The sequence below is a fragment of the Pyxicephalus adspersus genome, chromosome 4 (genome assembly GCF_032062135.1).
Source record: "Pyxicephalus adspersus chromosome 4, UCB_Pads_2.0, whole genome shotgun sequence".
Taxonomy (NCBI): Eukaryota; Metazoa; Chordata; class Amphibia; order Anura; family Pyxicephalidae; genus Pyxicephalus; species Pyxicephalus adspersus.
This window is the reverse complement of record NC_092861.1, coordinates 118,628,801-118,644,454: the sequence shown is the minus strand read 5'-3', so window position 1 is coordinate 118,644,454 and position 15,654 is coordinate 118,628,801. Positions and strand designations below refer to the sequence as shown.

Genomic DNA, 15,654 nt, shown 5'->3' with positions numbered 1-15,654 from the left:
GTAATATTAATAAGCTGCAAAGAATCTCACTAAATGCCTCCTAACACTTAGAGCCCAAATACATTCAGTTCAGTTTTTTTTAGTCTTGCTTCTCATTTACTTTAGAAAGCATGTACAGCCTGTAAAACTCCTGCCAGCATGCTATAGTGAGGACCAATTTCATACCACATAGGAATCCCTGCACATGCTAGAGTGAGGGGTTCTTAAAATGTTTTTAAAATATTATATTTTTAAAACTTTTTTCAAATAACTTTATTACATGTTATAAGAAGGGCTGACCGGTCGCTCCATATATGTGCTGGTACTATTTTCATAAAATGTTTTTTTTAAGAAAGCATCAGAAATCTAATGGAGCTAAATGTTTCCCTGCACTTAAACCAAGCAAGACCCCTTGATTCATTTCTCACCTGACCACATCCAGCCAGAAAATGATAGTAGTGAACCTGGATGTAATCGGACATAAGAAGAGATCACCAAGCTTTTCACTGAGGAGGTATCAAGGAACAAGACCACCTTATGAAGTTTTTGTGGTCCTGGTTTTCTGAGGAGCAATGTAGTAGCCATTAGTTTTTGGTCCATGCCAATTATTGGGTAAAAATTAACTCCAGGCAGATAGAAACACCAGTAAATGCAGTTATGAATTTAAATTCTCCTAACCTGAATGTCTTCAGTCTTTTGTAATAGCACTGACTGATAGAGAGCTGGTGTTAGGGGACAGTCATGTGTCCTGTAAGCACAAGTTAATGTGTGTATAATTTTAACCAACTTACTATGCTATGGATTATTGCACATTTTTTTTATATTTGCTTTCAATTGGCCCATTTATTCACACCTTCATTACTTACCTCTAATTAGTGGAGGTAAGTGCTGGTGATAAAAAAAATTAACATATTTGTATTTTCTTTCTTTTCAGAATTCTAAAACGCATAATGAATTATGTCAGCTTGCTACCACAGTCTCTGAGCTAAAGATTGAGTATGAGGATGGCCAGCAGAACATTCAGCTATTAGAAAGCAGTCTGAAAGAGGTAACCAGGCAGAAGGAAGAGGCAGTGGCTACTGCAGAGAAAATTCAAATTCAGCTTCATGTAGTGGAGAGAGAAAAGACTGATTGTTGCCGGGCTAGGGAGCAACTGGAGAAAGACTTGCAAACCTTCAAAGCAAAGGTATTCCTCTTGAACCAAGTAAGATTTTGCAAATGTCCCTATTGGGTGAGATTTCCCCTTATTTGCTGACAAAACAGGAAACAATGAAAATCCCCACAATTCAGCTTATAACTGGCATCCTGTCCTAGTGACAACCCCTTTCTCTTTATTTTTTCGTTCTGTTGTCGAGGGAGAGGAAGCTAGTTGTAACGTTCCCAGAGGAGTTATAAAAATTTATAGTAAATATTTTGCCCATATATATCCAAAACTGAAAAACTTTTTCCTGGGGTCAGGCTTGAATATTGTAATCATCTGGGAAAAATTGATGAAAATAATAGAGGATGTAAACGTTTTCATAGAGTATTAAATATATTTAATAGAAATAAATTATATGTTGGTCTCCTGTCTCTGTTTAACGTAGATTGAAGCATTGATTCTTCAACACAAGCAGGAAAAGCAGGATCTTCTGAATGGGCTAGATGAAAGCAATAAACAGGTCAGTACAGCCATTCCAAAACTCATTTTCTTGTATCACATAAGGAAACATAATACAAAATCATGTTTGTTATCAAATGTAGATTTGTTCTAACCATGTGCTACCAGTACATTTCTGGAATTGGCCACTGCAACTAAACAACATTTGGCGTGGTTCACAACATCAGACAGTGCAGTTACACACTGCCTTTGCTGGAATTTGCCATGGTCTCGCTAAATTATCTGCACATGCACTGAAAAGTAATTTAGGTGAGGTCCATGTGTTGGTCCACGTGTTGGTCCACCCCACATCTATATTTTCTGCTTTCCTGGATTTGTTACAGACAGATTAGAGGTTCCTAGTTGCCTTGACCAAATTTAGAAAGGATGAGGCTACCTGTATGGTAAGCATGCAAACCATTCTATGTAATGACAACGTGATGTTGATTGAAAGAACAGACATTCAGTGCATTAAAGCAACAGGCCAGGGACAGTGAAGCTGGGAAAGAAACGTTTTTATGAGGCTGGAGGTCCTCTAGCCAGGAATTGAGACTGGTGTTGTCTGACTGGCTAATACTTCTAATGCAAATGCATGTGAGGCTCTTACAGTATGCAGTGAAATCAGAATAAACAATTTCAGTACAGGAGAGAATGCTGTGCAAGACTGAAGGTAAGGCTAGAGTTTAAACATTTTTATGGTAAACCACTTTAATATGTGATTCTCCTTGTTTGTTTAGCAGCTGGGACTCTGCGCCCTGTTAATATCAAAGAAGAGATTTTTTTTTATCAGGTGTTATAAAAAGGTTATATGATCTTTTACAGCTTTTGGTTGTGGCAACACTGCAAGAAGAAGTATCTTCATTAAAGAAAGTAAAGCAATCGCTGGAGGAACAATGTATTTCTGTTACTGAACTTCTTAAAGAATCTACTGACAAGGTAAAGTTTAATAAATGCTAAATAAATAAATAAAGTCCTCCTGCTTAGTTTATAAATATATGGCAGTCCGTTAGAGGGTTTCACAATATAACTGCCTGTTGCCTATAGCCAGGATTCATGAACTTTTTTTTATCCTTGAGACCCAAATAGGAGAGCCATATTGGACAAGGGTTTGTACAATGACAAGAGCAATGATACAGTGCTCATAGTGCACCAAGGCAAAACATGGGTGCAGCCAAATTGTGCTGTAATAATATTGTGCCTCCTCTGCTGTGGGTTTAGGAATGTGTAACGTGGAGAGCACAGTTGTCAGCAGTATGACACTTGACCCAGGGAGGACAGAGGGCCATAATCCAGTTTGGGTCGCTTCACACAGTTTAAGAAACACTTGTCTATATCAAAAACACAACTTTTATATTTTTAGTTACCATTACCATTTGTTTTGTAATACCTGTTCAGGTGAGTCAGACAGAAATACTGAAGGCTGAACTAAAAGACGCTCATGAGGAATGTCAGACTCTAAAGAGAATGCAGGATCAACTAAAAGCAGAATTGGAGGCTTCTCAGGATCAGGTAATTTAATCATCTGCTTTAAATATTCCAAGTTACATCTGGGATATTGAAAGTGCAGTGGGATAAAAACAATGATGGTGTGTAGCAGTCCAATAAAACCCCCCAAATGACTTATAGATAGTTGTTAGATGCCTGAAAGCTATCCCAAAATATAATTGGTGGTGTTTGCATTGTAACTGATTATGATTATCCTTAGGAGTACTTGTTATTGTTGAGGGCTAAAAGTGGTTTGGAAGATAGTTAGGCACCCTGCATCAACATTGGTTTTCAGTGTACCATGTTTAATGTTTGTTCTTATGTGTTTTGCTAATGGGCAGTCTGTCTCTTTATGATTTTTTTTTAAATAAAAGCTACTGGAAGCCAAGAGCAGGCTGACCCTTGCACAGTCGCAGCAATTGCGAGAAGTCCAGCAGTGGAAGGAAAAGGTGAGCAGCTATGTTCCTAAGCAGCAATTGTCCCATCTACAGAGCAGACTTTCAGAAGAACAGCAGAAAGTTCAACAGCTTCAAGAGCGGTTGAGGTTTCACGCAGAGCAGACCAATCGGCAACTGGCCATGCAACAGGTACATGAATAATACATACAGTATGTACTGATCACAACATTTCCTTAGAATCGGTATGAAATTTATATAAAGTGCCTATATATTTAGTGCTTTTTAACAACATCTACATATTAAAAAAATACATTTTTATTTTTACTGTGCTCGTGAATACACAACTATGACCTATTACTATTTACTACTGTAAATCTACAGCTAAGACACATTACACTTTTACCAACCAAAGACTGCCCATGCTGCCTGGCTACAGGGATTTGTTTTTAAATCTACAGGCATGTGTCTTTTTTAATCTAATTATGAGACAGGACACAGAGACTGGTCATAGGATAGTTCCATAGAAGCAAAGACACTATACTGGAACAAATTATTAAACACGTTCTCTGTGTTAATCCAATATCCATAGCTGTCTGATATTCAGTTCATTGATTTTTGAGTTTAAAAAAAGGGCAAAATACAGTGCAATGTCCTACAAGGGTGTTTAACATAAGATATTGATGTGTCATGATGCAAAAGAAAAACACATTATTGAAATATCATTATTTATTTGCAAAAATATACATTGGTTGTACAATTGCACACCAAATTAGGGTGCTATGTAAAATGAAAGGGAAAGGACATCATAGAAAAGACAGAAATTTCTGTTCATGTTTTCCTGCTTTGGAGGTAAGACAGGCAAAGCTAGAGACCTGCAAAATACCACAAGTTCTTTATATTTACAAAATATTTCTAAACAACCAGTCATCCAAATAGTCAGGAATGTGAAAGCTAAAGGACAAAATGGCAGATGAATGTGTGTAGCTTTATACACCAGTACATTATAATGGCATTTTTAATAGGTAGCACCTTTCTCAGTAGAGAAATGGGTGATTACACACACATTTATATATAATGTACCTGCAGGAGGAACATGAGAGGCTGCTACGGAGAATGGAGGAACGAATGCAGGAAGTAGAAATGAATTTAAAGAATGTGCGCATGATACTTCGAGAAAAAGTGGACCAGCTGAAGGAACAGGTATGTGTAACAGTGCAGTGGGAGGTGCATTATGGAAGATGTGGAAGTTATATTGAATTGTTTGGGCATTTGTCTTACATCTGCATTTGTTTTTAGTCATATTAAGCATATGAGACAACCTAGCTATTGTGTTCTTCTTTCCCAGCCACAGTTATTTTATAAAGTTCTGCTTTAGGAAGCAGAACTGTTTTTTAATTCTTGACAATGCAATATCAGTGTTGTTCAATTGGTATGAAATAGCATATTCTGAAATTTTCCAGATGACTAAATCTATTAAAAGTGCAAAGTTAGTCTTTTAAAGTTTAACTACAAGAGCTATTTATTCTTAAACTGTATCCAAGGGGACACTTGTGAAAATTCCTAAATGAGAACAAATTGTGTTTATAGAGACTTTAAATGCAGTACATATGAACACAAGGTAGAATTGGGGTGTCTTGTAAATTCCCCTTTTAGTCATTGTCTCATTAGCATTAGTACAAATTTATCAGGGGTAAAAAAGTGAGATGTGGGTGAATCTGATGACTGTGTGGCATAAATATATCCATAGGAGACCATGCTACTGCAATGGAGCCCTACAGCTTTGTGGCTATGTAGTGTCTAGTGTACAATGCCAGCATTGGTTTTATCTTGCCAAAACTTTTTCTAGGTTTGGCCAGCATGACTGTTATCAAATGCTCCCTGTGACATATTTACTAACTGTATTTGGTGCTGATATCTCATTATTTAGCATGTGTTTAGGTTGTAATCATGGGTTGCATCCTGCAAGGTACTGTAGCTAAATGTCTAGGCTAAGCCAAAGTGATGGAGACAAAGTTCAATGCTTCTAAAATTAACATGATTTTATTATGTTGACACATATCAAACGGTTTTCATAACACAGCAGATTCTGACACATATAGAAACACAACCTGCTAATAAAGAAAGGGTTATAACCCCAAAACCCCCTTTACTAGCTTGGGCCATTATTATTAAACAGGATTTATATAGCCCCAACATATTACGTAGCGCTGTACATTAAATAGGGGTTGCAAATGACAGACAGATGCAGACCGTGACACAGGAAAAAGGGGAGGACCCTGCCCAGAAGAGCTTACAATCTAGGAGGTGGGGAAGTAACACACAAAATGGGAGGGGAGACCATATTACCATTCCATGTACATGTACTTAGTGTTTGTGCTTATTATTATTGTAACCTTATAATCTTGTACACAACCTGGAAAAATCTTTGTTCCATAGTATGATTAGTGTTACATTATTTTAACGTTATGATATAAACCTTTACATTTCTTATACAATGCACAGTGCTTTTGATGAAAAGTTTGCCTGATAACATTGGACTCATTAACAACACTTTATTTTTTATAATGTGACTAAATCCCCTGTAATACAGAGCTGTTCTCTTACATCCCTATATATTTTAGGACATTAAAAACCTAATCAAGCAGGAAAAATGAGTTCTTTGATCACAAAGTGTTGTTATATGATGTGGTTACTAATGTTGATAGCCCCTGGAAGATAAATGTATTAGCATTTTCTTGGTACAGTTTGCTATGTGCACTTCTAATAATCCATGCATTGACATTGCCTCTATATTGTTAACAGCTGGAAAAGAATACTAAGTCGGATATCTTGTTAAAGGACCTGTATGTGGAAAATGCCCAGCTGATGAAGGCTCTGCAGGTGACTGAGCAGAGACAGAAGAGTGCAGAGAAAAAGAACTATGTCCTGGAGGAGAAGATTGCAGCACTGAACAAAGTAGTTAGGAAAATTGCACCCGCCTCTCTGGCAGTATAATGCTGGATCTGCACTGACAGAAAACTGCACACTTAGCAATCAGTGTCACCTCACCCCAGCATTTGTCAGCACCTCAGGATACTTTCTACAGCAACACCATAAGTGCCCCAAGATGCAAGATGGTGTTTGAAAGAGCCAGACACGAAACCATTTTGCATGTACGTTTGGTTGTTTCAACTAGATGTGCATGTTTTTGGAATTCAGCAGGCATGACTGGTACTGGCCTTATGTAGGCTGAATAATGCTTATGCTTAGGGTGAAAAATACTTACTCTGAGATTGGTTGGCTAAAATTTTAGGACACAGAGCACCCATGGAAATATAAACATTTCCTCATTGGATGGTATTGGCACAATGTATTACCTATTGTCGCATCATAGGTCAGTGACAACTTTACTTACAGATGTATGGGGCAGTCCATAAAGGTAAAGCAAAAAAATAAGGTTAATAAGATGAGATGAACATATTACCTAACACCTAGACAATCAGATAACTCGAATATAAAGGAATAGTTTATATATTGTAAACATTGCAATATCTGTCATAATCATCACATGCTGGTAATGGAGGTCTGTTGAGGAACTGACTGTTCCCAAATTTTCCAACGCCTATTTTCTGTCTACAACCTGGGCAGGTTTAGTGTTATTCTCTATGCACATTCTGTTGCTGTATCGTGTTTGGAGGATAGAATCAGTATAGTACAACCCACAGCTTGATGTAGATCTTCTTGGTGGTTTGGTGAGTAACATTCTTCTTTATGCTATGATTCTCCATGATCACCCTGGCATCCAGTGTAGTCATTCTTTGCAGCTGGTCAGTAACTGCAAGGCTTTTTAGAATGGCTGCAGTTAATAAACTGACCCAACATAAATTAGAATGCTCTCACTGCCCTATTGAGAGTTTATTTTTTGCCAGTCTGCCATTAATTTTTGTGTATGCAGGAACATTTGCAAAGGGCTGGCTTACCACCAGCACAAGGATCAAATCTTACCTAAATAATGTTACAGTTACATGAAGTTGTTGAGATCTATAGAACAGTGAATGGTTATAATATATTAAGTATTATATTAGGTGTTAAATGCTGCTGTGCAGCCTGTGACTGGTATATATGTCAGCACAAAACATTCACTACAACCAATCAGAATGTGTTCTTTCTGACATCACAAAACTGTATTATGATATTATCACATCATAATTACTTGCTACACTGTTGTAGACAATTGAGAGGATTTATATTACCATCTCATAAGAGATGTTTGATGAATTATAACAGTGAGTGGCTCCGACAATGACCAGAAACAAGGGATTCATTGATGTCTATGGGAACACTGACGTTATAGAGCCAGTTGTAGTCCTTAATTCCATTGGGTACAACTAGAAGCTGAGTACAACCTCTGATGGGACAGAGTAGATTTGAACAATTCCATTGATTGGTAGAATAAGTGTCAAAGTTCTCACAAATAAATACTAAGATTCTGTATTTATTCATTTGTGTAAATGACTTGAACCTATGAATTGACAGTATCCAGTTAGTTGATTTTAAACATGTTTTGATGGTACTGAGGTTCATGGTAACAAAAATAAACCAAAAGACCACGGATGATAATGAACCTCTTAATAAACCAATGTGTGGGACATTGTGAAAAAAATGTACAGCAAAAACTACATTTACCAGCAAGCCTTGCAGGCCATAGACAAGATGTCTAGGCACAAAATGCATTCAATAGAAAATGGATTAGCTGGGTTCCAGACTCAGGCCCTCCAAGACACAACTATTAGAGGTGTTTTTTTTTTTTTAATTTTACCCCTTACATCATCCTTTTTAGATTGCATATGGTGCTTTTTAATGTTGATTGTAGCCTGTGTGAATGCCTTGGCTCTTGTAGCATTGTTTTAGGTACCTCAGTTTGGCCTTTAGGTAGCAGTGACAAGATGAGGGTTACAGTAAGTAGTTCAAATTACTTGAATACATTTTGTTTATAGAGATGGTTATGCTAACTAACCCTAAAACCTAAAATGTTGGATAAATCAGGATTTGGACATTATGGACTGTAATCCATATGTATCCGTTATCCCTGGCTTCTGTTGTACTATCTATATTGTAGCATGAATTATTAACCAGCACCTTGGGAAGACTGCTTTTCCAGGGGGAGTTTAATAATTTCCTTGGCTGGAATAGATACAAGAATGCTATTGCACTTTGGCCTGAAAAACTTTATACCTGCCTCAGTTTGATAGATGGTAGGGTTTATAGGTACACATTAATCCAAGACAAGAACAATCAACTTCACTGGAATTCAAGATGATATATGCAATGCGATTTTAAACAGAAACAACAAATAAATATTTTTGTAGCAGTTCAGAACAAATTTTAAATTTTGTATTAACATGGTTTCAAGGACTGAGATAAATGAGTATATCTATTTTGTTAATGCCCAGTACAATACGTGAGTGGGTGATGGACATGTCAGTGTAATTGGCACTTTTAAGGTCCAACAAACAGAATGATACAAGACCTGCATATATAAATTGAGTCATATAAAGTGGGATGCTTGATGTCCCTACCCTAATAGGCTCTTCTCAAGAAAAACAATCAAGCTATCAAGTGAGCACACATCAACCTAAATGCACATGGTGTGTATTATGTTTATATCTCATGTGATGAGGGACAGTATCCAAACATCTGTAAATTAGAACATGTCTATCCTTGAACATTGTTTTGTGTATTTTATCTATTATATGTATAGTTTTGTAAATGTCTGTCTATATTTATACAGCACAGATACCAAAGTGAGAGCTATGGCATTGTAATGACTGTGGACAATGTATGAAAAAATGTACAGTTTAATGACTTTTTGTTACCATCACTATAAAGACCACTTTTTGAATAGCTTCTGTGTACCTCTTGTGTTTATTGGCTTGGTGTAAATGTATGAGTATTGCATATATATGGTTTTTATCAGCCTGGGTGGCTTCTAGAATACATTAGATGACAAAAAGTAGAAACAAACTATCCTATATTCCCTCTATATTTCCCTCCTGAAATACCAAAAAGACTTAGGAGTGGATTAATAATCCCTTACATATCTGAGCTACCACACAGGAAGTTTAAATAAAAGGGAGAACCTGGAGCCTCTTTACTTTATTTTAGGTTGGCAATGCAGTGTAGTAACCCAACATCACCCCTGCCATTAAGTTAAAACTGTATACCACTGGTGCTAGGTTGCTTTGATCCACTGGGTCACCACTGACCATAATCATGGAAATTAGAGCATTTGATATGGCTTCATTTTTCATTAGATTTCTGATTCTGTCTGTCACAAGATTGCCTTCACACGTCTCCAAGTTATTGTTTTGCCATAAGCATTTGCAATCCCAAACAGGCCTCCCGAGTAGAAAATTATTTGTAATATTAAAACACACATATAAGGAGTAAAACAAAAAAAATCTAAATGCAAAGAAAAAAAAATATATGATAAGGGCTACGGGATATATATATATATATATATAAAAAAAAAACTTCAACTTGCCAACCTTCTTCAGGATGTTATACAAATATTTGTGTAGCAGCTACAGAATTGCCTTTAGTGTTTTTTTTTTTTTTTTTTGCTAGAAATACATTTATTTCAGTGAGTGAAAGCTTTTGATGCAACAAGTTTGCTTTGTTTGGAGTTAGCTACAGACTTGCTATGCTCTGTATGTTTTTGATGTCTGGTTGGGCATTGTAGTCAAGTAAAGCAGTACCTTGTACTATGGACCCCCAGATAAAATGATCTGAGATAGCTGTAGCTGCAAGTGGACATGACTCTCAAAACCAAACCAAATGGTGCAGATAAACCAAATGCATGACCAGATGTTAATATAAAGGACCTAACATGAGGTGAGGCCCCTATTCAAAGAAGCATTAATGGTGTGCTAAGAGCAATAATACAAGTCCTAAACTTTGAGGTGGAAATCTACTTATTGATTGGAATATATGAGAATAGTTTTTTTTTTTTATTTGTTTCCAAAATGGAATGTTCTTGGAAAGAAGTGAAATTCCTTTAAGGATGATTCCCTGTCATTATGGAGCAGTGAGAACTCCTCATGGCCAATCCCATTCATCATATGGTGTTGTTTCCTTTGACACACTGAATAATTTCTAGTTTTGTGGATTCTCTGACACTGTTTCATTGTGTTGCTTTAGACATGTTAATCAAAGTGCTATTCACCAAAACCTGTCTAATACTAAATGGAAATGAAGATGTTACAACTGTTTGGCAGCCTTGTCCTTTTTTTTTTTTAAAACACTAAGGGCTCAATATTATAAAGAAGTGAATCGGACATCAGACAAAATTCTTCACCACATCCAAAGTAGGGTGTGTGTGTGTGTGTTGAAAAGTTTCTTTTACCTGTTCTGGTGATAAATATAAGACTTTGGATTTGTCATTTTTGTGTCCTGGTCACTGTGAATAATTGGTGAATGTCTCCAACTGGGACACAGACAAACAAGATTACATTTGTTCTAAACCATTACTTTGTGTAAAACACTTTTTAAAAAAAATTGCACTACCAAAGAAGCAGAGTTCTCTTTCATCGTGTCTTAAGTGTGGACAAGTACAATACACTTTAGGGTGTCCGTGTGTGGGGTCATTTCTGGAATTGGATTGTTCTCCCCCCTATTCTGTCTGATAGATAAGGAAATTGGCAACTTTTCTCAATTCTCAGGAAATATTTGAATGGCAACTTTTCTTTACAAAGGTAAAAAGAAATAACACCACACCATCAATCACAAATTGATTTTTATGAAAGTACAAATTCATATTTACAAAGTATATAATACAGGCCTAATTAATAGGAGAAATCTGCCAATCTCTATGACAACACATGCTCTAGAACGCCTTGTCGGATCAGCTGCTCACATTTCCATCTTGGCAAAAAATGCTGAGGAGAAAAAAAATAACCACTGAATCTCATTATCAATAATCAGCGTCTAACACAGTTTTTAAAATGCCAACAGACAGGAATGTATTGGGGTGTACAGCTGCAAAAACATACCACACTGTGCTACAGGCCTAATTTACTGTGTACATCCATAGCATTGGTAATTGATTAGGAATAAAAGTTTGTATACAGACCAGGAAACCTACATTTTGTTAGCGGTTACGTTTCCTAAAAATATATTGTGTCATTTAAAAATGTCAGTGCTTTCCATCTGTGCCCACACCACTGACATGAATACATCTCACAGTACAGGATAGAGACGGTGCTCTTGGCTACCACTAGAGGGAGCTCTGACAATACAAGCTGCTCATTCAGCTCAAGGCCCCCATCTGTTACACTGCACCAAGAAAGACTTTTACTTCTTCACAGCCATCTGTAGTCATTCCCTGACATACATATCACAGCCATCTTTAGTCATTCCCTGACATACATATCACAGTTTGCTTGCTCTGGGCAATCATTTAGGCATTACTATATGACATTAACTTTTGTCACTAATCTAAGAACCCCTTTTTTCACACTTTTGTTGCAGGTAAGGTATTCTCAAACAAAGCCCCTGTAAACCCCTTGTGGTCTCATAAAGATAGGAATCTGATGGGGGTTGATTTATAAAGCAGTGAATCATTACCTGGTGAATAATCAATTACTGGCATCAAGACACATGGACCTGATTGAGAATCTATCAAAGAATTTCAGTGAATATTAGGATTCACTGCATTATAGATGTCAGTAATGGTGATATATATATGTTTCAACCTTTGATGCCGATATGTACATGCTTATAGCTGCCTATTAAGATGCCCAGTTTTTTTTCCTCTCTATATATAGGCATATGTTTCCTGCAGTTGTAGTAATAGAGAGTTACATTCCAGTAACAGGGCAAATACCGATTGTTCAACTTTAGTTATTGAGAAAACAGCGATTGGTTCTGTGACATCTCAAATCTTATTTTCTTGAAAATAGTAAAGCCGCTCCACCACATCAATATATTATAACTGAGGAGGTGTGGAAAACCTGGGAAAAAGTCACCTCTCATATGTGGGTCCTCTCCTCCTGTGTCACTGTCTGTATTAGTCTGTCATTTGCAACCACTATTTAATGTACAGCGCTGTGTAATATGTTGGTGCTATAAAAATCCTGTTTAATAATAATAATAATAATAATAATAATAATAATATATCTGAAGCTGCCCCAATTATGTACTGAGTGGCCTGTAAATCTGATGAAGAGGTAAACACAGGATGGACACAGCTCCCCAGTATCCACAAGTCAGCACATATTCAGAATGTGAGCATGATGGAGTGTTTCTTGACCTTAACATGGGGAACCCCTTGAAATAAAAGAGAATGAACAAGAATGATACTGGCATTCTAAAACACAGATGAGGATATTGTCAAGTCATTGGAGGTACTGTAAAGCTCTGTAAGAGTCAACACATACCTAGAAGTGGTTCATTACTTGTAGAAGTCTTTTTCTGTTCTGTAACTCTTTAATGACCAAGACAAACTCTGCAGCCGTTTCTTTTTGCATTTCAAAGCACAGCTTGCTCCAGAAGTTATTGAATATCTAGGCTTCATATTTTTTTTTTTTTGCTTTGTAATTAACGCACAGTGAGGATTTTATACAGTAACTGACACCATGCTGCCTAATAATATGTTGAGACAAACATCTGTCCTAATTGTATTTATTAAAATATTGTACCTGTTCCGACTTATATACAAATTAAATTTAAGAACAAACCTACAGTCCCTATCTCGTATATACCTTGGGGACTACCTGTAAAGCAGTATATTATAATAAATCCAGCTTTTATTTACTACAATCTTACCTGGCTATTTTTCTTCAGAAGAATTGTCGTGCCATCTTCAATTTCAAATTCACCGTAATCCCTTAAGCAGCGCACCTACAGACAAATGTAAAAGATAAACTAAGCTATTTAAATGACGTCAACTCTCTGCTAAATAATGCATAGTGTAATCATACAAACCACAGACTACACAGATAGCAGACGCTACCAGAATCATTCAATAAATATTACATTTATTTTTGAATGAGGGAAGCAGTCTGTCTAGCTAGCTCTATAAAGTAAAGGAAATCCTGTGAAAAATGTACTGACCCTGAATAATTCAACTCAATCCTGGAATTCAATTAAGCATTACCAGGCTGCAAAACCCTCACATCAGGCAAGGTATTAGCAACTTTTATATGTATATACAGTTAGGTCCAAAAATAATGGACAGAGACAACTTTTTTCTAATTTTGGTTCCGTACATTACCACAATTAATTTTAAATGAAACAACCCAGAAGCAGTTGAACTGCAGACTTTCAGCTTTAATTCAGTGGGTTGAACAAAAAGATTGCATAAAAATGTGAGGAACAAAACCCTTTCTTTTAACACAATCACTTCATTTCAGGGTCCCAAAAGAAATTGTACATTAAATAGGGGTTGCAAGTGACAGACTAATACAGACAGTGATACAGGAGGAGAGGACCCTGCCCCGAAGAGCTTACAATCTAGTAGGTGGGGGAATTTACACACAATAGGAGGGGGATATGTAGTGCTGGGAAGTAGTGATGGTTTCAAAAGACAGAAGAAGCCGGGTAGGCAAATTTGAAAAAAATGGGTTTTGAGCGCTCTTTTAAATGAGCAGAAAGTAGGACCAAGCCGAATAAGACGAGGAAGACCATTCCAGAGAGTTGGGGCAGCTCTTGTATCCGTGTGTGTGATGAGGTTATGAGTGAGGAAGTCATTAGGTCGTCATTGGAGGAGCGGAGAGAGCGGCTTGGGGAGTACCTTTTTACCAGGCCAGAAATGTAAGTGGGACAATAACTGTGTAGGGATTTGAAGGCAAAGCACAGGAGCTTGAATTTGATTCTCAGGTGAAATGGAAGCCAATGAAGAGAACTAAAAAAGAGATGCAGCGGAAGAGGAGCGGAGGGAAGGATGAGTCTGGCTGATCATGAGCTGTTCCACGCCTTCTCCATACTTTTTTCTTGCCATCATTCTGGTAAAGGTTGATCATGGTTTCATCTGTCCAAAGAGTATTTTTCCAGAACCATGGAAATGATTCTGCGATCATCCACCACTGTTGTCTTCTGTGGATGTCCAGGTCTTTTGGCGTTGCTGAGTTCACCAGTGCTTTGTTTCTTTCTCATGATGTACCAAACTGTGGATTTTGCCACTCCTAATATTGTAGCAATTTCTCGGATGGGTTTTTTCTGTTTTTGCAGCTTAAGGATGGCTTGTTTCACCTGCTCCTTTGACCGCATGTTGTCTGCCCCCCCCCCTAATCAACTCCAGGCCTTTTATCTGCTTAATTGATAATGACTGTGGTCAAGAAGTGATTGTGCAAAAAAAAGGCTTTAGTTCCTCACATTTTTATGCAATCTTTTTATTCAACCCACTAAATTAAAGCTGAAAGTCTGCAGTTCAACAGCATCTGAGTTGTTTCAATTAAAATTAATTGTGGTAATGTACAGAATACAAAATTAAAAGAAAGAAAGAAAGAAAGAAAACAAAATTAGAACAAAGTTGTCTCTGTCCAAAAATGTATGAACCTAACTGTATTTCTAAAAGAAATCCAGTGTTCACTTGAACTAAAGACACGTGATAAAATGACTTATAAAGACATAAGTCATTACTAATATACAGATACAGGAGAATACTGGCAGATCTCCTCTCACTTTCTGTCACCAGAATTAAAATGAGATAGTCAGGTTCTTTACTGCAGGTGAAGTCCCTTGTGCAATAAAATAATCTGATTGATTGACTATCTTAGAAAAAAAGATTAATTCAGTTGTTTCTCAGTCATTACGTTTTCCCTACAGCTTATCATCTACATATGTACGCAGTATGTGCTTGGGCTGAAAGTATTTTTCTCCTTTTTACTAATGATCTACATACCTCTATGTAAAGGCTTTTAGGGGGCTTCATATCTTGTGTTATGTCCAAACCTTCTTCACCACCGAGAGACCTCATATAGGTTGCCAGGGATTTCTTGTACTGATTGAACCAGTCAGTCTATATGGGAGAGACAGGATGCAAGTTTTATATGTGGATGACAGTCTCTGACCAGGTACCCCTGAAGGGTGTTTACAGATTACAACTAGCTTGAATAATATTGCCACATGTCAGTCACCAACTTTCCAGTGTTCTTTGTCTCTGACTGAAAGCCA

General features: G+C 37.0%; 2 protein-coding genes across 5 annotated transcripts in view; one reads left to right on the top strand and one right to left on the bottom strand.

The window, feature by feature from the left end:
- The window catches only part of NINL (ninein like), a 67,480-nt gene extending 58,096 nt beyond the window's left edge, over positions 1-9,384 (top strand). For both annotated transcript variants that reach the window (XM_072409442.1, XM_072409443.1), the window contains 7 exons: positions 914-1,165; positions 1,566-1,640; positions 2,441-2,554; positions 3,014-3,127; positions 3,478-3,690; positions 4,588-4,701; positions 6,304-9,384. In XM_072409442.1, coding sequence (XP_072265543.1) covers positions 914-1,165; positions 1,566-1,640; positions 2,441-2,554; positions 3,014-3,127; positions 3,478-3,690; positions 4,588-4,701; positions 6,304-6,495 — 1,074 coding nt within the window. In that variant the 3' untranslated portion in view covers positions 6,496-9,384. The remainder of the gene's footprint in view (positions 1-913; positions 1,166-1,565; positions 1,641-2,440; positions 2,555-3,013; positions 3,128-3,477; positions 3,691-4,587; positions 4,702-6,303) is intronic.
- A 1,876-nt stretch (positions 9,385-11,260) lies between these two features.
- The window catches only part of GINS1 (GINS complex subunit 1), a 10,682-nt gene continuing 6,288 nt past the window's right edge, over positions 11,261-15,654 (bottom strand). For all 3 annotated transcript variants that reach the window (XM_072409444.1, XM_072409445.1, XM_072409447.1), the window contains exons 5-7: positions 15,383-15,499; positions 13,306-13,380; positions 11,261-11,417 (exon numbers count right to left, since the gene is read on the bottom strand). In XM_072409444.1, the coding sequence (XP_072265545.1) occupies positions 11,349-11,417; positions 13,306-13,380; positions 15,383-15,499 (261 nt within the window). In that variant the 3' untranslated portion in view covers positions 11,261-11,348. The remainder of the gene's footprint in view (positions 11,418-13,305; positions 13,381-15,382; positions 15,500-15,654) is intronic.